Source organism: Oreochromis aureus, linkage group 3, assembly GCF_013358895.1.
Source record: "Oreochromis aureus strain Israel breed Guangdong linkage group 3, ZZ_aureus, whole genome shotgun sequence".
NCBI lineage: Eukaryota > Metazoa > Chordata > Actinopteri > Cichliformes > Cichlidae > Oreochromis > Oreochromis aureus.
In genome coordinates, this window is record NC_052944.1 from 20,585,274 (window position 1) to 20,608,047 (window position 22,774).

General features: G+C 40.0%; 2 protein-coding genes and 1 long non-coding RNA gene across 4 annotated transcripts; 2 read left to right on the forward strand and 1 right to left on the reverse strand.

Moving 5' to 3' along the window:
* Nucleotides 1-588: 588 nt before the first annotated feature.
* Nucleotides 589-7,124, reverse strand: LOC120438952. Its single transcript, XR_005612275.1, has 3 exons — nucleotides 6,598-7,124; nucleotides 5,403-5,563; nucleotides 589-1,286 (listed from the first exon to the last, which is right to left on the reverse strand). It is a non-coding gene; the product is annotated as an uncharacterized LOC120438952 (long non-coding RNA).
* tp53 (tumor protein p53) lies at nucleotides 5,456-11,218 on the forward strand. 2 transcript variants are annotated; one of them, XM_031727155.2, is made up of 10 exons: nucleotides 5,456-5,583; nucleotides 5,699-5,756; nucleotides 5,872-6,060; nucleotides 7,143-7,317; nucleotides 7,685-7,797; nucleotides 8,426-8,535; nucleotides 8,722-8,846; nucleotides 8,936-9,024; nucleotides 9,106-9,176; nucleotides 10,003-11,218. In XM_031727155.2, exons 1-10 carry the CDS (start codon nucleotides 5,492-5,494, stop codon nucleotides 10,097-10,099), a joined length of 1,119 nt encoding a protein of 372 aa, XP_031583015.1. In that variant the 5' UTR covers nucleotides 5,456-5,491; the 3' UTR covers nucleotides 10,100-11,218. The 2 variants fall into 2 exon arrangements, with proteins under 2 accessions (XP_031583015.1, XP_031583016.1); XM_031727156.2 differs by having other exon boundaries at nucleotides 5,702-5,756.
* A 114-nt stretch (nucleotides 11,219-11,332) lies between these two features.
* Nucleotides 11,333-22,671, forward strand: LOC116310386 (mucin-2). The gene is made up of 12 exons (XM_031727152.2): nucleotides 11,333-11,423; nucleotides 11,539-11,611; nucleotides 12,838-12,926; nucleotides 15,009-15,771; nucleotides 17,022-17,279; nucleotides 17,560-17,808; nucleotides 18,112-18,235; nucleotides 18,863-19,008; nucleotides 19,125-19,379; nucleotides 19,699-19,962; nucleotides 22,059-22,156; nucleotides 22,301-22,671. The coding sequence occupies exons 2-12, from the start codon at nucleotides 11,569-11,571 to the stop codon at nucleotides 22,358-22,360; spliced, it is 2,349 nt and encodes a 782-aa protein (XP_031583012.1). The 5' UTR covers nucleotides 11,333-11,423; nucleotides 11,539-11,568; the 3' UTR covers nucleotides 22,361-22,671.
* Nucleotides 22,672-22,774: the final 103 nt, after the last annotated feature.

The window sequence follows — 22,774 nt, forward strand, 5'->3', positions numbered from 1 at the left end:
AGTCATGTGTGACTCTGACTAAATGTAGAGAAACTTTACACCATCGGAATAGTGGCGTAGAGCCTCTTCAAGCACAGTTAAGGGATTTATGTACGCAACTGGGGGGGAATTAAGATGATGATATTACAGAGCCAAAAAGTATCACATGAATTCATTTGGAGTGAGCAAGGAACGCTGAAGACTGGCAAATCGGTACAAACGCACCTCCCAGACTCAGCGAGGCGCCGAGGAGTTAAAGTTTTTAATGTCACAGTGTCACCTGCGTGTGTGTTTTACTGTTATCCAACCGAAAAAAAGTCGCACAACCACAAACACGCACTCAAACACCACGTGACACAGCCAACTAACCCAGTGTGTAAATACTACTCCTCCTTGTCGTGACCTATTTATGCATGCACAGGCATGTAGGGGTGTATATGTGTGTGTGTGTGTGAGAGAGAGAGTGGTTGGTGAGGTCACCTGGTTCAAAATCATGCTACTGTAAATAGAGCTGCTGATTGAATGACAGGTGTGTGACAGGCAACAACATTTGCACCAACCTATGTCATGGATTTTGTTTTATTTCCTGGGATAAAAAAATCTGGGAGTCATGATGTCAAAAAGACTGGAAACAAACGTCAGTAATAGAGTTTATCGTTCACATACCACACATGCAATTTTGGTTGAGTAGTCTCTTTTTATGTGTCACCGTCCTGCGGTAGAAAGAATGTGATCCAAATCAGCAAAAATAGATTTAAGGACACTTTAACAACCCCGATTAATGTAAATGAAGCACTTTATTACACCCAACTAATCACTACAATTAGCAAAAAAAGTGTGAGGCTTTATAAATGAAACAGTAACTCTCATCCATGTGTATACCTTTCTTTAATGAACGAGCCTGCAGTCAGATCAATTAATATGCTGCAGCATTGTGAATGAATCCTCCACAAGTCTTCTCCCTATCTGCGTTGTGCTGTTGCATTAGACCTCACTGTTGTATCTATATGCACTCTGGAACTGATCCAGAGTGGACTCAGTGGCCCCGATCAGCGCTTTCATTCAAAGGTCAAACGGCCACCAATCCCCAAAGCGGCACCAGCAATCACTGAGCGCTCGGAGAGATGGACGACGACCAACATTCAGCGCGTTCTCTGACAGATCATGCAAGAGTCCCGCAGCGTGACACAAATCCTCCGGCACAGCTGTAGAGGTTGAGAGCAGCCCCAGGGGCCCGTCGGTGCAGCTGTTCGTCTCGCTGGCAAAGGTGCGTCCTTGATGGGTGATGAGAGGCAACACCGTCGGGCCTGTTAGGAGAGATTATGAAGGAGATTATTCCATAGTGTTTCTGGTTTAAACCTCAATGTATGTAAGTTCAGAGTAAAGACTGAGAGACGATCAGACGCACGCAGGAGCATACAGTAGCTTTATTAACACTACAACTGCCAACTGTTTTGATCCAGTGCTGTGCAGTTACTGATGAATTTGGAATGTCATACAGTGTGTTTGTATGTTTCTAGTACATTATTTGTGCTTAAAACACACTTCTCCAATATATAATTATTTAGTTCCTCAACCTTTTGAAGGTTATAATTCAAGCATGCGTTAACCACTTTGCAGTATATAGAGCCCTTCAGTTAACCCCCCCCCCCCGAGTATCCCATTGTCAAATTCAAATCAGTTTCATATATTTAGTACCAAATTACAACAGCTGTCATCTCAGGTGCTTTATATTGTCAGGTAGAGATCGTACAATAATATAGAGAAAACTCCAACCAGTCAAATGACACTCTTTGAGCAAACACTTGGCAACAGTGGGATGTAAAAACTCCCCTTTAACAGGAAATACCTCTGGAAGAATCAGGCTCAGGGAGGGGAATCTACCTTCATAGTCAACCCTGATGTAATGCCAACACCACCCTTGAACCCATCTGTCACTCCAACCGAACACCTCATAAATGTCTTGTTGTTCTTGAGGCACCTGCTTACGTTTAAGGGTCAAACAGTCAGAAAATATACGCCCCACTTGGTGACAGTATGAACGTCTTTCTGACTTAGAATTTGGGCAACCCGTAACTTGTTGTGACTGCACCTCTTTCTATATCTGGTCATGAGAGGAAGATTAGGGTTTGCTCACAAAAATATCTTTGTGTCAGAGCAAACTCTTCTGCCAGGACAGCCACCTCTTGTTAAGTGGTAACCTTTTGCATGTTCGTGTACAACACTGTCATTATCTTCATCCTTGTTGGAAGGTGGAGTGGACAGTTGACTGCAACTCCAGCTGATGGATTCTAATAGCAGCTTCAGCTTCTAGTTGCCTGCACTTTAGCTTAAACTCCAGCTCAATCTTGTGTTCCTTCTCTTTGGCTTCAAGCTCAAGACGGGCTAGACGTACCTTTAAGCGTGTACCAACATTCGGACTGGTGGACTCAAGAGAAAGGCTCAAGCCGTGGAAGTGAGGCCAGAGGTGAGCTTCCACTGTGAACCAATACACTTGCCTTTGTAAATGTACACATTTACCCACAAATAAGTCACACCAAGCCACACAGGGTTACACAGTTACAGACACGATCACTGCAGATCAGATCCCAGGGAACAAAAAAAGGCATTTTGAGATGGCAGTCTTTATGCAGTGGCTAACGAGCTGCAACACATCTCAGCTATGGCAATAAGGCATACTTGAAACAAAGGATGTGTTTTTCAAGCTGGTATAAAAAGTCCATTGACCAGCCCAGATTTTGCAGCTTTTCCAGCTATAACAACTTCAGCTCTTCTGGAAAGGCTTTCCACAAGGTTTAGGGCTGTTTTATGAGAATTTCTGACCATTCTGCCTGAGGTACATTTGTGAGGTCACATGCTGGCCCACAGTCTCCGCTCCATTTCACCCCAAAGGTGTTCAATTAGGCTGAGGTTAGAACTCTGTGATGGCCTTTCAAGTTCTTCCACCTCAAAAGATCTCATTCATGTCTTTATGGACTTTTCTTTGATGCACTGGTGTGCAGTGAAGTTGGAACAGGAAAGGGCAATCCCCAAGCTGTTCCCAAAGACTCCTGAAAAACATCCCCACACCATCATCCCTCCTCCCCTAACTTTACATTTGGCACAGTACAGTCATATAAGTCTTTTTTTTTAAATTTAACCTTTAATTACACAGATAGCCAGTGTGTTTTAAGCACAAATAATGTACTGGGATATGAGAAACATGCAAACACACTGTATGTAATGCCATCTTTGTGCGACAGGTAGTCCCATTGAGACTCAATGAGACAGTGATGATTTCACCAAAACATTTGTACGTCTTTTGAGACGCACAGTGTCTAGTCATTGACTAAACTGTTTGCGTAACATGTACTCTGTTAAATAATAGGGCAGTAAACCAGTAATAGATTTATAGATAAAGTGATACCAATGAACCATCCTACGTAAGGCCAATGAGGACAAGTCAACCAGAAAATATAGAGTACAGTGGTGTGTTAAAGGTTTACAGCCTGTTATAAATCGTAATGCCCCGTGATAGACAGAATCCAACAGATGAAGAGAGTGAGCAAAGGCATTCATGTAAATTATGTCACCGCAATCCAGGAAGGGTAAAGAAGGTTGACTTTACAGGAAGTTGGCGACCTCTGTGCGCTTTACGCCTCAGTATCTGCTGACCCTGCTCTGTGATTTTACGTGACCTAACACTTGTTAGTAAATACTTTGGGCAATACAGTGTATGTCATCTAGACCAACCACCTTTCCACTCTTCATCCTCTGCCCTCACTGCCTCCTTACCAATCCCCTGCACCTCCTCATTCAGTAGCTTTCTTTCTGTCCTGCTCTTTCTCTCACTTTCTTAATTAATCAGTTCCTCAGAGTGCTCCTTCCATCTTCTAAACACGCTCTCCTCATTTGTTAGACTAGAAAGAAAGTATTTCTGGCAAAAGACCTTCTGAATTTCTTATTTGTAAGCTGAACATATGGATAGTATTAAACTGTACTTTGACATCCAGTCGTTTCTCTCTCCTTTTATTATGATGTCATGATGTCACATTCAAATACTCACCAGAAAACCTTAAAATATGAGAAATCTGGCTGAAAAGGAAATGATCAATAAAACCAAGACAATTGAAAATGTATTAGCCTATAGCGTAGCCTCAGCCTTTGCATTTGGATAACTTAGGGAAGTATTTAAACACTGCAATCGCAATTTTGGTGTACAATATGTGTTTGGTGTGATTTATTCAAATAAATGTATAATAAAGAGAAATTTCTTGAGATCTCTCTTGAAAACCAAATCACATCAATGAAAGCGTTGACACTTTTCCATAATAAGGTTAAGGTTAAGGTCATGGGTTACATTTTGATCAAGTTTATCGCTTTTCCTGCGAACGGTGCCGTGTTTACGATAGTTTTAAACACATCATCATCGTTTCGTTTGCGTTGTGTCAGAAAAGCAGCTCTGCGATTGGACAAGCTAGCCCTTAAGAAGAGCCCCTCCTCCTCTTTCTATGGGAATCCCCTCAACAACGTGTTCGGTCCGCAGAAAAATATTTTGGCTTGTCGGCGGTTTTGACGCTTTGCTGTCACCTGTGACTCACCAGTGGGACGCTTAAGGTACCCGTGTGGTCGTACATGCCTCATGCACTAAAGCAAATCCCCGAGAGTAACATTTATACGACGGTGAAGTTTTTACGACAGTTTCGCTAGCTAACGTTTAACCGAACGTCGTGCTAACGTAACTAGCTAGTCATGCTAACGCAGTTCGACAACCTCAACCTATAAATGTGAGGCGGGCTGTGGATGCACAGTGTTTATTTACTTCGGGGTACGTTTTGACTCGAAATAAGTGTGTACGGGGTGTTATTACTGTTGAGACGTCGACACGGTGGCCATACTTGAAACGGCGAGCTAGCTTCATTCAATTAAAACGTCGGCCTACTACTGGACGGTAGCTAATCGTAGTGGCTGTTTGGGCCGCAAAGGCAGAAGTTGGTCTGGTATTTAAATGATCTTCAAAAGCGCTGTTAAGGAAAAAAATCTCTTATTATTCTTGCTTTTATAAAATCTGTTTATTTTTAAGCTAACCGTAGTTGACTTGGTTAGTTGGCAGCTTTTCGAGTCAAAGGCCTGCTTGTTTTGAACTCTGATTTCCTGTGCCGCAGAAACTGTTTTTACGACGATCTTTGTTTACAAGACTTAATCAATTAGATTAAAACTGCTTTTCTCTGCTCCTTGTTTTTCCTTTCGCTTTTTTGTTTCGACCACACCAAATAAATAAATCAATAATAACAACAAAATAACAACAATAAAGCGAAAGTGCTGTGGTTTTCTAAAAAAAAAAAAAAAAAAAAAATAGAACGAATGCTAGATTGAGTTTGTTTGATTAAACTTGTGGGCAAACTGTTAAATTAAGACTGTAGGAGATGTGAGTTGCTGCATACCTCCATTAAGTTAATCTCCCGTGCTCATTTCCTGTTGATATCCACAGCCTGCCTGCTTCACCACTGGGAAAGGAGGAGGGGGAGAGACTATGGCAGAGCCGGGCTTTGAGGATTTACAGCTGAGCCAGAATCTACCCCTCAGCCAGGATTCATTTAAAGAGCTGTGGGACAAGATTATACCGTGAGTAAAGTATTTATGTCAGATGCCATTTAAGAAAAAAAAAAAGTCAATTATTACTTCTACAATGTGACTGAATCTCTGTCTGTCTGTTTGGACACTATCTCAACTTGAACAGCAGTACAGCAGGTCATGAAGAAACCTGGAGGTCAGATGGCACCATGGAGATGCTTCAGGTGTGATTACCCGACCTTCTGCAGAATAGCATCTTTAAAGATTTGTAGAGATTCCTGTGACTTCAACCTGCATGTTTATTCATGGAAGCAAACTGACTTCCCTTTCTGTTTCCAGCTCATCACTGACCACCAATTGGCCGAAAACTTTGATGAAAATCTCTTTGAGCTTCCAAATGACATTTTACATAAAGATGGCATTACACCCCCGGCCTCCACCGTACCGGTTACAACTGATTATCCTGGCGAATGTGGGTTTCAGCTGAGATTTCAAAAGTCTGGAACAGCAAAATCAGTGACTTCAACTGTAAGTTATGGTTCATCTGACCTCTGAAAACGTTATAACTGTACTTGTAGTTTTCTTTCTTTTTTTAACAAGATGATAAATGTTATTTGTCTCACATCTGTTTTAATTGGTGTGAAACAAACGACCAAAAATGTCACCAGGAATTTTAACATAATGGGAATTTTAACTGAATCCAAGTAATTAAACAAAGATGCATTATATATGTAAAGTTTGAAGGTGCTCTCAGTCGATTATTCTGCAACCACATGACATGGAGCAGAAAGCTGCTTTTTGAGGCTTTCGCCACAGATAAAGAAGACCTTGAGAGCTGCTTTTAGTTTAGGCACCAGTTGCTGAACTTAGTTTTGGTAGTTTTTTTTTTTTATGCAGAAGGGCGTATTTTATTTGTTTTGTAACTGTTTTAATTTAATAAAACAAGTTAAACTCTCATATAGAGTTTAAAATGTGGAGGCTCTTTAATGAAAAGGTCTTAAATGAGTAAAGTCACTGCTTTTAAGTTACCCCTTGATTGTTAAGATGAAGAACAAAACATCTTACCTTGGCTTTTTATTAAAAATCCATTCTTTGGTATCGGTCATTGTGCCATTCATGTGGAATCTTATTCATTGTGACGATTCGCTAAAATTTAACTTCCACAGTCAGTTGCTGCATTTGAAGAGCCAATAGTGTTGAAGTCTTCACAGTGACTCACCATGTAGTGCAATGCGGTTGGCTAGCTCAGTTAAAGTTAGGGTGCTCTGCAGTGTAATCCCCCGCCACCCCCGCCACTTGCTCTGGTCTGCAGGAGAAGTGCCTTCTGCTTGCAAAGCGCTGCTCTGACATGACGGGACATGTTCCTGCACCATCAGAACAGAAAGGGTTAAAGTTTTAATCTGGTTCATTTTGCTTTGCTGCTTAGAAAAGTTAATGTATTTAATTTGGGATTATTTTGTTTTAGGGTAGAAAGACTAGTTGAACATTTGGATCTGTTTGAGATTGAAGATTTAAACATTTTTTTTTTAATTTTTTTTTTTGTCTTTGGTGAGCATTTCAATCCAGAAATATGTTATTAACGAAACTTCTTATTTTTATTTTTTATGAAGTACTCAGAGGTGCTCAACAAACTGTACTGTCAGCTGGCAAAGACCAGTCCCATTGAGGTGCTGGTGAGCAAGGAGCCTCCTCAGGGTGCTGTACTCAGGGCCACCGCCGTGTACAAGAAGACGGAGCATGTGGCTGATGTTGTTCGCAGATGTCCCCATCACCAGAACGCGGACTGTAAGGGACACTTTACTTTACAGCAAATTTTTTTTTTTTTTTTTTTTTTTTTTTTTTTTTTTTTTTTTTTTAGGAGCAAATTGGTTGAAATATGACTGAGCAGAAGAGTTGGAGGTGGATTGAAGGGATGCATCGATTCTGATTGTTAGGAATGATGCCAAGGCAACAATGTGGCAAATTTCAAATTAATTTGGGAGTACAAAAAACCCTTCATTTATTAAAAACAAGTCTTTGCAATTGTCATCACACCATATTTAAATAATTAACTAGTGCAAAACTAACACAGACTACACAGTAAATGTAGTCTTGCCTAACTGTCGGTGCATCCCTGACTATTTCAATTTGTTTTAATCTGTCGTCTATTCAGCTGCGGAGCATCGCAGCCATCTGATCAGAGTGGAGGGCAATCAGAGGGCTCAGTATTTTGAAGATCGACACACAAAGAGACACAGTGTGACTGTACCATATGAGCCCCCACAGGTATGACTGCCCAACTGTGTTCACTCTGAGGTGCACATCCCTGCTTTTTCTACACTACTTTGATTTGTACCCATTCATGTTTCCTCCTTTGGTCTCATTAAATTTGTCAGTGGATGGATGGATGAAGTGTTACTGGGATAAATCTAGAGCTGCAAGAGCTCTAGACGTTTTTGAACACACACCCACACAGGTCAGGGTAGGGGTACGATTTACACATAAGTTGAATACTTTCACTTTTATACAGGTGTGCATTTCTTCAGTGGAGTTTCATACAGATTACATATAATAATCAATCATCCAAAAAAAGACTTAATTTTCATGATCTTGCTATAACTTGATATGTAATAAGTTGTACTTTTACAATATAAAAAAATGTGGTCTCTTTTTTTTACTTTGGAAAGAACAGTGCAGACTAACACTGGTGTTTGTAATGCCACATAAAGGTGTGTGTGTGTGTGTGTGTGTGTGTGTGTGTGTGTGTGTGTGTGTGTGTGTGTGTCTGATAAATGCTCTTAGAAAAGGGTTTTTCTTTTTTTTTTCGTTTTCTTGGATGTGTGTCCTATTACCTTTTAACTCTAGTTGCGTGAGCCAGAAGTACATTTTAATATTTATACTCTTCCTGTTTCAGTTGGGCTCAGAGATGACCACCATCCTGCTGAGCTTCATGTGCAACAGCTCCTGCATGGGCGGGATGAACCGCAGACCTATCCTCACCATCCTGACCCTGGAGAGTCCAGAGTAAGTCAGTCTTTTCTCATGTGCTCAGAAGGGCAGCAGAAACCATTTCTCTGGTGATGTTGTTTAACAGGTCATCTTGGTTTTTGGTCTATTTTATCTTTAAAACTGCTCAGTCTCATCTTACAGTTTGTTTGTGCAGCAGAGAAAAGCCGTTTGATCCTTACTGCATTGCATGTGCTTCTCTAGGGGGCTGGTTTTGGGCCGGAGGTGCTTCGAGGTGCGCGTCTGCGCTTGTCCAGGCAGGGACCGTAAAACTGAGGAGGACAATAAACAGAAGAAGGAGAGCGGCACCAAAGAGATGAAAAAACGAAGTACGTTTATGCTGCTTTACGCTGGTTTCAATTTCTGTTCTTGTTTTGTTTTCTTCCTGACCTCACTGATTTATTTATCTCCTAACCAGAGAGTGCACCACCTCCTGACACGTCCACAAAGAAGTCCAAATGTACCTCCAGTGCTGAGGAGGAAGACAAGGAGGTTTTTCTCCTCCCTGTAAGTAAATATGCATACAAATACACTGAAATTCTCTCTCAGCCTTTCAATTTCATGACTGTCCTCTAATTTCTGCCGCAGGTTCGTGGGCGTGAGCGTTATGAGATGTTGAAGAAGATCAATGACGGTTTGGAGCTGCTTGACAAGGACAGGTAGGATGCACCCTGGAAACTTTTATTGGATATGACAACAGCTACTGCAAACTGACAACAACAGGGAGTCAGTCTCAGCTCGTTCCACTTGTCAGGTGTGCCTTTGGGCTTTACTGCAGTAGAATTTATCCTGTTTTCATCATAACCTGGAGTCTCCTAATCCTGACACTAGAGGTCGCTGTGTGTGGTTGTTAACCATGAAGCACATACCAGCATAGCTCCACATTAAGTATTGTTTATGATGCTCACACTATAGCTAAACAGAGCTTTTTGTAATAAATTAGCCGTGTCGTTTTGATGGTCCGTCTGTTTTTCATGTTGTATGAAAACAAAGTTGAACCTCTGGTTTCACATTGTTTGATGTGAGCACTTTTAAACTACTGTAAACATGGCATTGCTACAACGTAGGGTGAATACCAGTATTATATCAGGTGTGTAAGTATAGGGTGACATGTCCACAGTTAATGTAGAGATCAGAATTGGCTGCATGAGGGTTCTAATTTAAAACAAACAAACTCCTTACAGGGAGAAACTTTAGGGTTATACAGATGCAGCTCAGTGCTTTCTGAGTTTTACCGTCACGGTAATTATAGATGAAAACAAAAATGAAGCATCCAGTGTTGAATACCCAAAGGTAGGGTAGAGTAAATTAACATGGGCTATTCAATTGGCTATGCCATGGTTTTGTTGTGTTTGCTACCTGTAACCTTTTGGGTATTTAAAGCGGAAGTAATGCTTTTGGTTTAGCAGCTTGGATGAGTGTACTGGGATGTACATTGATCCTAAATATGTTGCATCATTTTATAACCCTGCTTTCTCTCTGCAGCAAAAGCAAGTCAAAGGTCTCAGTGAAGCATGAGGTTCCCGTGCCCTCCAGTGGAAAGAGGCTGCTGCAGAGAGGAGAGAGGAGTGACAGCGACTAAGATGCCCGTCACCTTCATTTTGAAAACAAACGTCACGTCTTTGTCTGAGCCTTCAGGTCTATTTCAGGTTTTAAATGCCCATTTAAAAACCAAAATGCCATCCTGCCTCAGTTAAAAAGGTTCTTAAAACTGTACTGCCTGTACTCAGTCACTGTACACTGACATACTGTTGTGTTCAGTTATGTTTTTCTTTTTTTTTTAAAAATGTTTTTGAGAAAAACCTGTGTTCTTAATTGGGTTGGAGCCGTTCAACATGGTTTGAGTGAGATTATGAACGATCCTTGTCATAACGAGTCACTGCCGTTTATTTAAATAAAGTTCAAAGCTAGGCTTGGAAAACTTGAATGGAATTTGCTCCTGATGTTGCTGTATTACTGTGCTACAGTCCTGTTGCACCATATAATTTTTAAACAGATATCTAGTTTGCATGATTGTCTGGGAAATGCAACCACCTCTGCCCAACCTTGATTCATATGCAATGTGTAATCATGTCTGCAGTGTAAAACAGAACTAACCCATAGTATTAACTGATCATTCTTTAGTGGGGCTTTTTTTTTTTTTTTTTTCTTTCCTTTCTAAATGCGGATGTATCAGTTTTCACTGTCACCATTTTTTGTTTGCCTGTTGTGGGGAACATATTTTTTTTTTTTTTTTTTTTTTTTTTTTTTTTTAAATTTTATTTTATTTTTTTATTTTTTTCAGTTAGATTTGGTAGATGAGGGGCTGGCTGGATCATCCCCTGAACTAACAGTCTTTTAGTGTAGATTTTATTACAGGAGAAAAAATAAGTGTCTGATTTGTAAAAGTTAGTGTTACTTGAGTAGTCGCACACAGTAAATGGATGCAATGACAACAAAACCTTTTTCTTCCCCTTTTGGACCTTTTTCATAAAAAGTAAATGTGAGCTGTCCTGTTGATGTCCCCGCTGACCAAACCGTTTTTACACTGCCAACAAAAATGTGTTAAAAGGCATTCCTTATTATTTTTGATTAGTTTGGGAAAATAGTTTTGTATAAGAGGGTTTCTCTATATTTTTCTGTTGTTTTTCACTTTTGTATTGTACTAATTACTTTTTGTGTAACTTTAAGCTTTAACGTGAAATAAATGCGATAAGGATCACTGTGGTGTTGTGTTCTGTTGGACAGCATAAACAAATATTTTTCTGTGCTTTGCAAGTCTGGATTATAAATGCAAAGCTGGTGCTGTTTAAAGGTTCCTACAGTTGAATGGAGCCTTGTGACACCAGTCAAATGTGCGGTTTATAACCGGTTTTATTTGCCAGCATCACAGAGAGGTCACAAGAGATGCATCGTCTGTAGACTGGGTGAGTGGTGAGGCATCAAGTATTTCACCTTTTGGCTGTTGTCTTTGATTAGCTGGAGTTTTTAGTCACTTTGTTTCTTTTGTTTAATTTATTTTTTTCCCCTCTTCTGATACAGTATCAGGCTGGGAGCGTACAGAGCGCCAATATGGCGAAGTTTCAGGTGAAATTCTGCATTTTACTGTGCTGTGGTGAGTATTTAGTTTATTTAGAAAAATTTGATCTGTATGTCAGAAAATATTTTGTGAGACTGTGTACAACAAGGAGACATCAAGTCCAGACTTTTAGGAATATGATAGTCCTGTATTTTCATCCTATGTGATAACTGCTGTCAGTTTATTAACATCCTGCGATCCTGTGTCCTTATGTGGGAACATTACATTTTGGCTTCTCTGCACCCTGTACTCAATTCTGCGTGAAAACCGATGTTTTAATTGAGCCATAACGCAGACCACTGCTGTTCACTGCTGTGCTTTAACTTTTTAACGCTCAGTTCTTGTAAAATCAAGTTAAACCTGAGGGTTGTCTTCCAATTTACAAACAGCATAATACTTCAGTGAGGGTTTACCCCCCAAAAAAGTCTTGCTTTGATGGTCACAAAGCAAGAGATGGATATATACAAAGTTATCACAGCTTTTTCTAAGTGTCGAGGACTGGAATGAGAAACATAATCAAGAAAATCAAAGAGAGCCACACAGTACAGAACAAGCCTGACAGAGGCAGGAAGCAAATGGTTTCAAAGACACCACAAAGAAAACTAGTGGAAGATGTGCCTAAAGATCCCAGAACAAACCCTAACCCGGGGATTTCTCGGAGACGTGTGTGAGACTAGTTTAAAACTACAATAAACGAATGCAGCCTGTTATCCAGCAATAAAAGATACACGGTTGACTATTAGCAAGAGGGAGGCTAATAATTTCGACCCTGGTAGTTTTGGGGAAATAACAGTAAAACGATAAAGTAATGTTAATCTAAAATTAAGATGTTTGGAATACTAGTGTTAAAGATTCTATGCACTGTGTAACAAGATTTGGGGATATACTTTAAAAAATGTTTTAAATATTGTGGATAATAATTCTGTCCTCATCTGTACTTTAAAACACTACTTTTTGTTCAAAGATGATACTGAAGTGTGGGTAATAGGACTGGGAGCATGTTTGTGTGAAAGTGTTCTTATAGTCACCATTTAAAGGTATTTTAATCTGAAAATGTTCATGTTTTTTAGATCTGTTATTCCACTCACTACACTACATGGTATTATAGTCTCTGTAATCATAGTGCAAATACAAGATGACCCCAGCATTGCGAAAACTCTGGAAAAAAAAGCTAGTTATGCTTCCTGATTGGTTGACTGATAACTTGGAAAGCCTTTAAAAACGCAAACAAGCAAACCTTTGTCTGCCGTTTCCTTCCTCAGCTCTGACGTCGATGTACAGCGATGCACAGCGAGAGTATTTCATCCAGCGCAAAAATCTCACCTGGGTTGACGCCCGAAACTACTGTCAGGTACAGGCTAAACCTGAAGTTTATGCACTAACAGGCTGAAGCATGAAGCTGAGCTCTACGACGTCAGTTTTATTCACTAAGGCGGATATGTGAGAGGGGATTCAATATGGAACTTAAAAAAATTCAGACTTGCCATTGTGTGCAGTACAGATTGGAAGATTTGTTTTCTTCACTGTCATTTAGATTCAGTTATGATCAAGATTTAACTTTATTTCTGGCTGTTTTTAAGAAATTATTATTATAGTTGCTTTTTTGAGTAGCTTTGATTTCAAGTAGAAATAAAGCAAGATGACTGAGAAATTCATTGTTGTTCAATTCAGCTTTATTTAAATAGGGACAAATCACAAAAACCTTAAGGTGCTTCATATTGTAAGGTTAAAACCCTACAATCAAGAGACCCCTTATGAGCAAGCAGTATCCAACAGGGGCAAGGAAAAACTCTTTTGATAGGAACAAATGTCCTTTCGGGTTATCTGGCTTGTATTTATGAGTCCAAGTATAGTTTAAGTAGCTGCTCTGAGTTGGCACACAGTATTGCAGATAACAAAGTGGTACGCTCTTGTAAACTTTGTTACAGCGCTTTCAGAAGATGTTTTAGAGCACTGAATTTTTGTTTCCAGTGCTGTGTAGTGCACTATTTTTTAAAGTAGTGGTTTAAAGTAGCTGCTTATTGGAATTTTATTAACAAATGATCAGACAAAAGAGTGTTTCCAGGAAAAAAAAAGTTAGGTGTTCAGTTTCTATGCCATATGGGCTCATTTATATATTCAGAGGAGCAAATTTAGACTAACAATACATTCAATGCTATGTTGAAGTGTTAAAGTTCAGTGTTAAATGCTGTCATTATCAGCATCTATATAGATTTTTTTTTTCAGAGATGAAGGCACTTATGACCTTTTTTGCCTGGCAATTAGCTTCACCAGCAGCATCCTTCCACCACATTAGCAGAATTTCACAGTGCTGCACTTCGCTCTTTGAAATACACTGTTTGTCTCAGTTGAGTTGATGGTCAGAAAACCTCTTCACCTTGCTTGGGCTGCTGACATCTAGCATCGTCGTCCTAATCTAGCAAAGCCATAAAAAGGGCAGCTTTTCCAATGGTTTGCATTTTTACCCCTCAGCCATAAAAGACCGATGAGGTAATGTCATCACCCAGCCTGACGGGGGCGCAGGTTGGCGGTGTGGAAATGCAAGTTTGTGGATGCGATAACTCAAGAAGCAACTGACATAGGAGTTTGAAATTGATATCTAAGAATCTCAGTTTGAATCTCAGTGACCGTGAACTCAAGGTCAGAGGTCAAGTTTTCTGAAAATCTTGTGAAATGTGATAACTAGAGAACAAGGCAACATAGGATTTTAAAACTGATACCATAGGTGTATCTACTAAGAGACAGGTGACCATCAGTATTTTCCAACTTCTTTTCCTGGTGGTCGTTACTGGGTTTGAGATCATCCTCTGTATCAAACAGACCCTTTTTTATATTTTCCAATTACGGCCTGAATGGATTTAGGTTCCCTTTGATGAAAGGATATCAATACCTACAAAGTAGTGGCAAAGGAAATTTAAGTTTTTGTACACCTGTATCACAGGAATAATAGAAACATGACTTGCCTAACATTTGGAAACCTTGGTTATGGATTAGACTAGCAGCTGTTTGTTAACTTAGAATAGCCTAAATGCTAGCAACAGGCATTCAGTATGCAAAACTCAGTATGCAAAACTGACGTACCGGGTTATATTTGAAGCAAAAAAGTGTTTTTAGTGGTGCTTGTGTCGACTGTGTGCTTACCTGTGTGTTTAAATGCGGCGGATATATCTTTAGCACAGGTTGTATCAAACATCATCTTGCAGTTTAGAGCCATGAGCCACATCTATTGGTATATGTGAGCAATTTTAAACACTGGTCTAAGACTTAAGACAAAATCTACTAGTATATAAATTTGTAGCGCTTTTCCTGTCATTTTTCTCAGCTTTATAGATTTAATCTAAATTGTTAAAGAAAACCATCTCATAACATGAAATGCTCTCCAGTCTTTGGCCCATCTATAAAAGACTGACGGTAGCTTTTTGTGTGTGGCCAGGCCTGCTTCAAAGAGCTGGTGACACTGACTCCAGACAACAGTCAGGCCCTTGCCCGGAACGTCACCTCTGACCACTGGATCGGTCTTCGCAAGAACTTTAACTTCAAAAACAACTCTATCGACAACTCCACCGGCGACTTAACCAGCACTGTTGCAAGCTACACAGAAAGCTCCTTCACCGCACACTATATCAACGGCAGTGACTCCAGCAGCCCCATTATGAACTGGACTCGGTGGGCCAATGGGGATCCCCTAGCGTTCCAAAACTGGTACCCTGGCTGGCCGCTGCCTAAACCTTCCCCAAAACCTCCCAACAAAACCGTGTGCTGCAGCTGCTCCTGCACATGCCCAGCAAGGCCAACAACACCCATGACTACAAACGCAGAATTTACAACGCCCAACACGACAACAACACAATCAGGACATAATGTGACAAGTTGGAGTCATGACCCGGCTGAAACAACTGAATTCACACCAGACTTCACGTCTACCGACGAAAGTACAACACACGTAACAGGAACAAAAAACATGACAACTCAGAGAACTACTCCATATTTCAGCACAAGTGCACCCTGGACGACCGCTGAGATGCCATTAGCAGCACAGTGTGAGAAGTCGCCTGTGCCGGAGCCACAAGAACCTGAAGATGAAGACGACAGTAACGATAAGAATTACATTGAAGACTCGTGTGTGGCCATGCTCAGCTTTGGGCCGTGGATTGAAAAGAGCTGCCTGGAGCTTCTGCCATTTATTTGTTATGAAGGTAGGTCATAAACTGTATGGGTGCACAGATGCAGATACCTGCTAATTTATCACACAAATAAAATACTACAGTTAAAACTAAGGCCACCCTTAATGCTTCCATTTAGGAATTTAGAGGTTAAGTTACAGCCAGATGCTGTGAGCACTTTAGGGGTGTCTAAACACAGTGCTGCAAGTAGTGGACGTGTTGCCAAATTCACCCCATGGCCAGACTGTGCAATGAAAAACTGCAAAGACCCCAAGAGTTACAGTTAGCATGTTAAATGTTAAAGTTTATGACAGTACAATTAGAAAAAGACTGAACAAGTATGGTAGACGTGTTACCAGGAGAAAGACTGTTCTTTCTAAAAGATCATGACACCACGGCTTAGGTTTGTAAAGCACCATTTGAACAAAGCTCTGAAACAATGTCCTTTGGACAGGTGAGACCTAGGTGGCAATTTCTGGCTATAATGTACAGCACTATGGCTAATCATCTCCACTTCTTTTGGATCGAACCAAACAGCATATCAGTGCAAATACCTCATACCAGCAATCAAGCACAGTGGTGGTGGTGGGGTGACGATTTGGGCTTGTCTTGCAGTCACTGAGTCAAGCTCCTCTGAGTTCTCCTCAAAGTGTTCTACAGTCAAATATGAAACCATTTGTTTGGCAGCTAAAGTTTAACTGAATCTGATTCAGTGCATGAAAAACACTAATCACCTCACTCTGCTGATGATCTAGCCACTTCATCAGATTTAGGCTAATATGATTGACCTTTTTGAGGCAATACTTTAAATTCGCCAAGTATCCAGATCCAGATTTGTTGAATGCAAAATCATACATAACACTCATAGTTGCCTGTTTAGTATAGTGGGTCTAGACAAGAGTAGGCCTACTAAAACAATAAAACACAGGTTAAGACCATAAATTCATTTATTTTTTTTATATTTAAAGAGTAGGAGTAGATTTATTCTGTCATAATCAGATATATGATGTTTTAATTCATTATAGGCTCAGAACATTGAGTAAACTTAATCTCAGTATCTTAATGTCCACTTTATATTTCCTGCCAATAAAAGCCCTTGAATATTCCTTATTGCTTTAACTGTAGGTGACTTTATTACACATAGCTTAAACAATCATTTAGAGGAAGTAAGTTTTATACACCACACGTTTTATTTTAGTATCTCCCTCCTCAACTCTTTGGGGCATTTGTCCTTGCCTTCATGTTGCTGTCTAAGTAATATTCTTCATCATGTTTTCAAACAGATCGCTTCATGGGACAAGTCAGCGTCACCAATATAACTTTTGAGAGCGCCAACCTGACATGGATGGTTGCACCGGGCGATATCAGCCATTACCGGGTAGAGGTCAAAGGTCAAAAGGATAACAAAACATGGGTGTTTAACCACACTGCTTTGACCTGTGGCCTCTCCAACCTGACAGCAGGCACCTCCTACTCGGTTCAGGTGTTCCCCGTCAAGTGTGAAAGAGACCTTAACCCGGAGAACGCCACCTTCTACACCAGTGAGTTTCAATGGACGTGAGAAATATAGATTTATTTACGCACCTGTTCACCTGCTTATAGTTCTGATAATATACCCCGAACAGCATCATGTAAACACCCAGAACAACACTCACACTTAAGATCACGAATTTGCCGTTATTGCACTACATGGTATATTTAAGTTTACCCAAAGTTTATGTTTTTCTTTTCTTTATGCTTTCCCCATCTGAGCCTGGTTCAGCCTGACGTTTACAAAAAAAAAAAGAGAGAGACACTGATGATATCTGTGTTTTTTTTCAGTACCTAAGGCAGTCACAAACCTGACAGTCAGTTCTGTGGAGAAAAACTCTGTGTTTCTGAGCTGGGAAAAACCAGAGGGAAACGTGGATTTCTATCGTCTGACTTACGAGACCAACACTGTTAAGGTGACAACAGAGACAGAAACAGTTAAGGATTTGATACCTGGAACCCCCTACAATTTCACTGTCGTCTCGGGAGTCAATGATGCATCTAAGTGGAGTTATGAAGCTCATGTCTCAGCGTGTACCAGTGAGTTTTTGCTCATTCTTTGTCGTGTATACGTCTGTGCTACACATGTAACATTCATATCTGTTTTTCTTCTGTTAGTAGCAGGAAGTGTAATATGTGATTGAAAACAGCGAAAGGCACCGAAAAGCTTGTTCGTGCTTAAACGAGGAAGCGGTTTACAGTTTGTCCTTTCTTGCTAACATAACATGAAATTCAAATCAGCAAAGGCAAATGAGAGCCACTGCTGACGTGAAGAGAGGCACCTGTAAAGTTTTCCTGGTGGATGTGTCTGTTTTGTGCTCATCTGTTTGTTCCTGATTTCAGAGCCTGATAAGGTTTACAACCTGATAGTGTCTAATAACACGGATCAGTCGATGGTGGTCAGATGGGATCGACCTGTGGGAAACTTCACAGATATCCGTGTGGTAGCTAAGAACTCAAGTGGAACGTATGTATTTGTGGAAATCCAGCCACACTGTATGATACACATTTTTCTCTAAGCAGAGTTCATGTTTCTCAGACTGTGAAGACAAAGTTTTGCACTCCTTCTATTTATTTTAAACTTATAGGAAGTTTGCCAAAAAATCAAATAGAATTAAAATAACAATATACGCATATGCAGCCTGTTGTGTTATTTTGTCATTTAGATTCCTTTGCTGTTTGAGGCTTTATTTTTGGAGAGATCAGCTGTAAAAATGCCCTAACTGTTGACTTTAAATGTAAATTTTAATTCCAGTCAGTGTTCCATGTATTTTTATTACATTTATTTGATTGGTATACATTGACTCTTTATACCCTCCCTCAAAATTCACAATGAAATAAAAAACCTGTGAAAAAGTTTCAACAGCAATTCTGCTTTCCAAAAATCACGATTTGGTCACTAGCCCAACTGGTCACTGTTTGGGTGTATGTCTCCTTCTGGACAGTGATGCGGTGATAGGTAGCTTCTGATTTTGAGGTTAACTGTCCCATCAGGTCTTCTTATTACAGCTGAATAGATCTTCATATTCAGCTGGATGAAAAGAAGAGTGGAGTTTTGGCTAAGAGCTTTAGTAACAGTTTCTCTTTGTGACAGGAGCCTGTTTACTGCAACTGTAAATCATACTCAGCAGAAGGAGATAGTAACAGGTCTGCCACCAGCCACACATATATTCATCTCTGTGACTGTGCGGGTCAACAAAGACCTGGTGGGAGAAACCGTAAATATTGACAGCTTCACAAGTAACTCTTTCTCACTGTTCAGATTTTTTTCATTGTTGATGCACAGAAACAAATAAACAGGAACTGTCCCACGCTACACTGATCGCCTCTAATCTGACTGCTTGTCTGTTTTGTAGCTCCTGGACCGATTTCAAATTTGATTTTGAATACAACTAATGACTCCCTCACCGCTACCTGGCTGCCTCCTAATGGTAGCGCCTTAAATTTCACAGTCGAGCTCAGCCTTGACCAGACACTTGTAAACACAAAAAATGTATCAGACACAAACATCACATTCAGTGGTCTGAAGAATGCTGCCAATTACTCTGTGGCCGTCTATGCAGTGAGTGGACAATTTAAGAGCACGGCAGAGTCCACCTACAAGTTCACCTGTGAGTCACTTTTGTCATCTTCTGTGGTCAGAGTTGTTTGGTTGCCACCACCAATGTTTACAAGCAGAAATATCTCAATTCTTATTCTAAAAAAGCAAATCTGTGAATGATTGTTACGCCACTGAGAAAACAGATTTGCACGCAGAGCTAAGTTGAAATTTTGATGTAAACTTCAGTGGCAGAAACGATCTATTTCATACAAGTCTGATTTATAAAAGCACAAAAAACATTACTTCATTACACTTATGTCAGGCCGACTTGACTGCAAAATAATAATGAGAAATGGCTTTCTAATTTTCTCCATCTTCTTTGATTTTAGTGCCAAATCCTCCTAGTCCTCCCAGAGCCAGTAGTATCAGTAAGGACAGCATCACCTTTGCCTGGGACGCACCTGGAAACACATCAACACCCACGTATGGTGTCAAACTCAGCTCTAGCTTCTGGGGTCAGAGTTGGAGTAATACAACCTCTGACACCACGTTTACATTTCTTAACCTGACATCAGGGACCAACTATTCTTTCAGTGTGTACACAATCGCTGATGGACAGAAAAGTGCCTCAGTAGGCTGTGCAAATTTCACAGGTAAGATTTTTAGCTTGGAAGAAAAACTGTTAACAACATCATAGGTGACACTTGGCAGGAGTTAGCTCGTCACTTGCACTTTTTTTGAGCTTTTGTGGCGTTTTATTCAACTTTCATTGAAAGTTTCATTTTGTTTTGTGTGCTTTTGCAGTTTTTTTTCTGTATGCTGGTGTTTTCATAAGTTGCAGTGTGTTTGACCCTTCAGGGCCACTGTAGAAATAATCCTTATTATGGGAAACTGAAGAGAAGAGACTTTAATCAGTGATTTGCAAACTTTTCCAAAAAAACATCAAGATTAAAACTAGCTCTGCCTAAAATCGGTCACGGAAATTGACCGCCCCTGGTTCTGTTAAAAAGGAGTTTTTCCTTGCCACCATCGCCGAGTGCTTCCTCAAAGGGGTGTCGTTTGATTGCTCAGATTTTAGTGAAATAAGAGGAGTCTGTCTTGGATATGATTGGTTGCCATACTCCTTGACTTCATCATGGATTTTGATTCTCATTAGCTTGTGCAGTACAGAAAATAGTGACGAGAAAACTGCTGACTTTCTTTCTGTACTTCACACATGATTATGGGCTGCGTCAGGTTTGAACATCTTTTATTATCATTCCAACACCAGTATTCACATGAGGTGAAAATTGCACTTACATCCCATTTAAAAGCCAACAAGCGTAAGAAGACAAGAAGAAATATTCAAAAGCAAGGAATAGGACAATGTATTTACATCGTTCATTAAGTTTAAATAAGAAAATGCCAGACTCAGTTTTCAGAAATCAGTGTCTGGTGGATAGTCCCTAAGTCTCAGTCACAGATCTGTCACTGAGTATTAGGGACTTCTGGTTCAGAAGTTTTCTGCTTCCAAGATAAAACAGGCTATTTCTTATTTGATTTTAAATTTTTGAGGAGCTGAATTCAGTTATGGCTGTTGAAAAAGTTAATTGGCCACTTTCTCCATTAGATTTAGACAGCTGTGCTTTCCCCATGAATTGTAAGCATATGCATTCTCCTGTTTTTATGTTTGCATCATATGATAACATTTCAAGTAGCTGTCTAGCCTAGGTGGATTATTCCACCTCAAAAAGAAGTTCTGAGCCACAGAAAGGAACCAAAAGGAAAAACATGATTGTGTTTTATGTGACTTTGCTTTTTACTTAACTGTTTTTTTTCAAAAGGTGAAATCCAGACTCGAAGTAGAGGACAGATATAGTTAATATTATCTGATTTGAAATTTGATGATTGCATTTCATACCAGGCCACTTATCAAAACTGGATAAACAGTTCACAGAGACTGGCAATTTGAAAACCAGCAAATTAAGCCCTCAGGTCAATTTTTGCAAAATAAAGTAAATAGTAAATAAGTGATTAAAAAAAGTAAGTAAGAAATGTAAAGGTACTTATTTAGATCTCTTTTTTTTACTCAATTTGAACACCAGGCGGTACCAATTTTTTAACTTAACGTGATAGATGATAGATGGATTGAGTCTATAGTAAGTTGGAAAAACTACGCTTTGACACGCCACTTGGAGCAGCCAGGAATCAAACCAGAGACCAACAGATGACCCGCTCTACCTCCTGAGCCACTGCTGCTACATGCACTTTAGTCGTTTCTGGTTTCAGTTAAGATATTTATGTCTCAAACCTGACCTAATAGCGTATCATGAAAACTACAGCAAACCAACAATTTTAATCACCTTCAGTGACCCAAAATTTCACAAAGAGCAGAGAAATCCTTACAGCCTCTGCTCACCTGCTGGGTGAATGAGGCAAGTTGTGTAAAGCACTTTGAGGGCTCAGAAAGCGTAGAAAAGCACTATATAGCAACCAGTCCGTTTACCATTTACAGTGAGTGCGAGCTTTTATATGACTGATAGAAAACTCACTTGACAGACTGAGAGAAGTGTGGAAAAAACAAAATGCTATACAAGCAAAAGGTGACGGCTGGGAAACATGTCGGACCAGCTAGTCCAGGATTTTTATTTTTCTATCTGTAGCTGTATTTATTCCACCACATGCAAATTTTACCCATGAATGGAAGCATGCCAGTGCTTGCCTTTTCCCCTCCTGTTTGCACGTCTCACAGTCTCTGTTCGTTTCCCAGTTCCAGAACTACAGGAAATCAGCCTGTCGATGCTGTGCTCCTCGTCCGAGGCTCTCCTGTGTGATAACAACACAACAAGGACGGCTGTATTTAATCAGGTGAATCTGTCACCACTTGGACAAAAGCAGCATTTTGATTAGCCAAGTGTGCTGAGCTGTGGCTTCGGTGAAAGGTCTCAGCTTTGTGTTTTCAATTGTGCGTTGTTTTAATAGTGTTGTTTCTATTTGTGTGTTTTGCTACAGCTGAACAACACATTCAAGAATCTGTTGGACGGGCACATCGACTGGCATCTTGAGCACTAAAGGAAACAAGGATATGACACTTCGCGTTTCCTGCGATTTAGTCGTAAAAACTTAAAGGTTGTGCTTCAGTAAAATGTACAGCGACTTTTCTGATCAGAATTGTGATGCGTGATTACCTGCAATTATATTCATTTATTGATTAATTTTTATTTTTTTCATTTTGTAATAGGCAATAGGAATAAAGTAGATGACCAATCATTATTAAAATCAGCATTTTATTTGTTCTTTTTTTCACATCACCTTCTATTTTTTTCTTCTCGACCTGAAGTTTGTATGCTGAGGATGTTTTAAATAAACACACTATAATCTAACTGTGGTCTGGATCCTGTCACTGCATGTCACTGTAACACAGATATTTGTGTAAGGTTGACGTCACACCTTAAAGCATCTTCCATGATACCAAGTCGACTAACA

Bases quoted from the DNA above. Each gene is read 5' to 3' on its own strand.
- tp53 (XM_031727155.2), top strand. From the start codon at position 5,492: ATGGCAGAGCCGGGCTTTGAGGATTTACAGCTGAGCCAGAATCTACCC. The intron at 5,584-5,698 runs GTGAGTAAAGTA...CAACTTGAACAG, and splicing joins CTGTGGGACAAGATTATACC to CAGTACAGCAGGTCATGAAG. The intron at 7,798-8,425 runs GTATGACTGCCC...TTCCTGTTTCAG, and splicing joins TACCATATGAGCCCCCACAG to TTGGGCTCAGAGATGACCAC.
- LOC116310386 (XM_031727152.2), top strand. From the start codon at position 11,569: ATGGCGAAGTTTCAGGTGAAATTCTGCATTTTACTGTGCTGTG. The intron at 17,809-18,111 runs GTGAGTTTTTGC...TCCTGATTTCAG, and splicing joins TCATGTCTCAGCGTGTACCA to AGCCTGATAAGGTTTACAAC. The intron at 22,157-22,300 runs GTGAATCTGTCA...GTTTTGCTACAG, and splicing joins GGACGGCTGTATTTAATCAG to CTGAACAACACATTCAAGAA.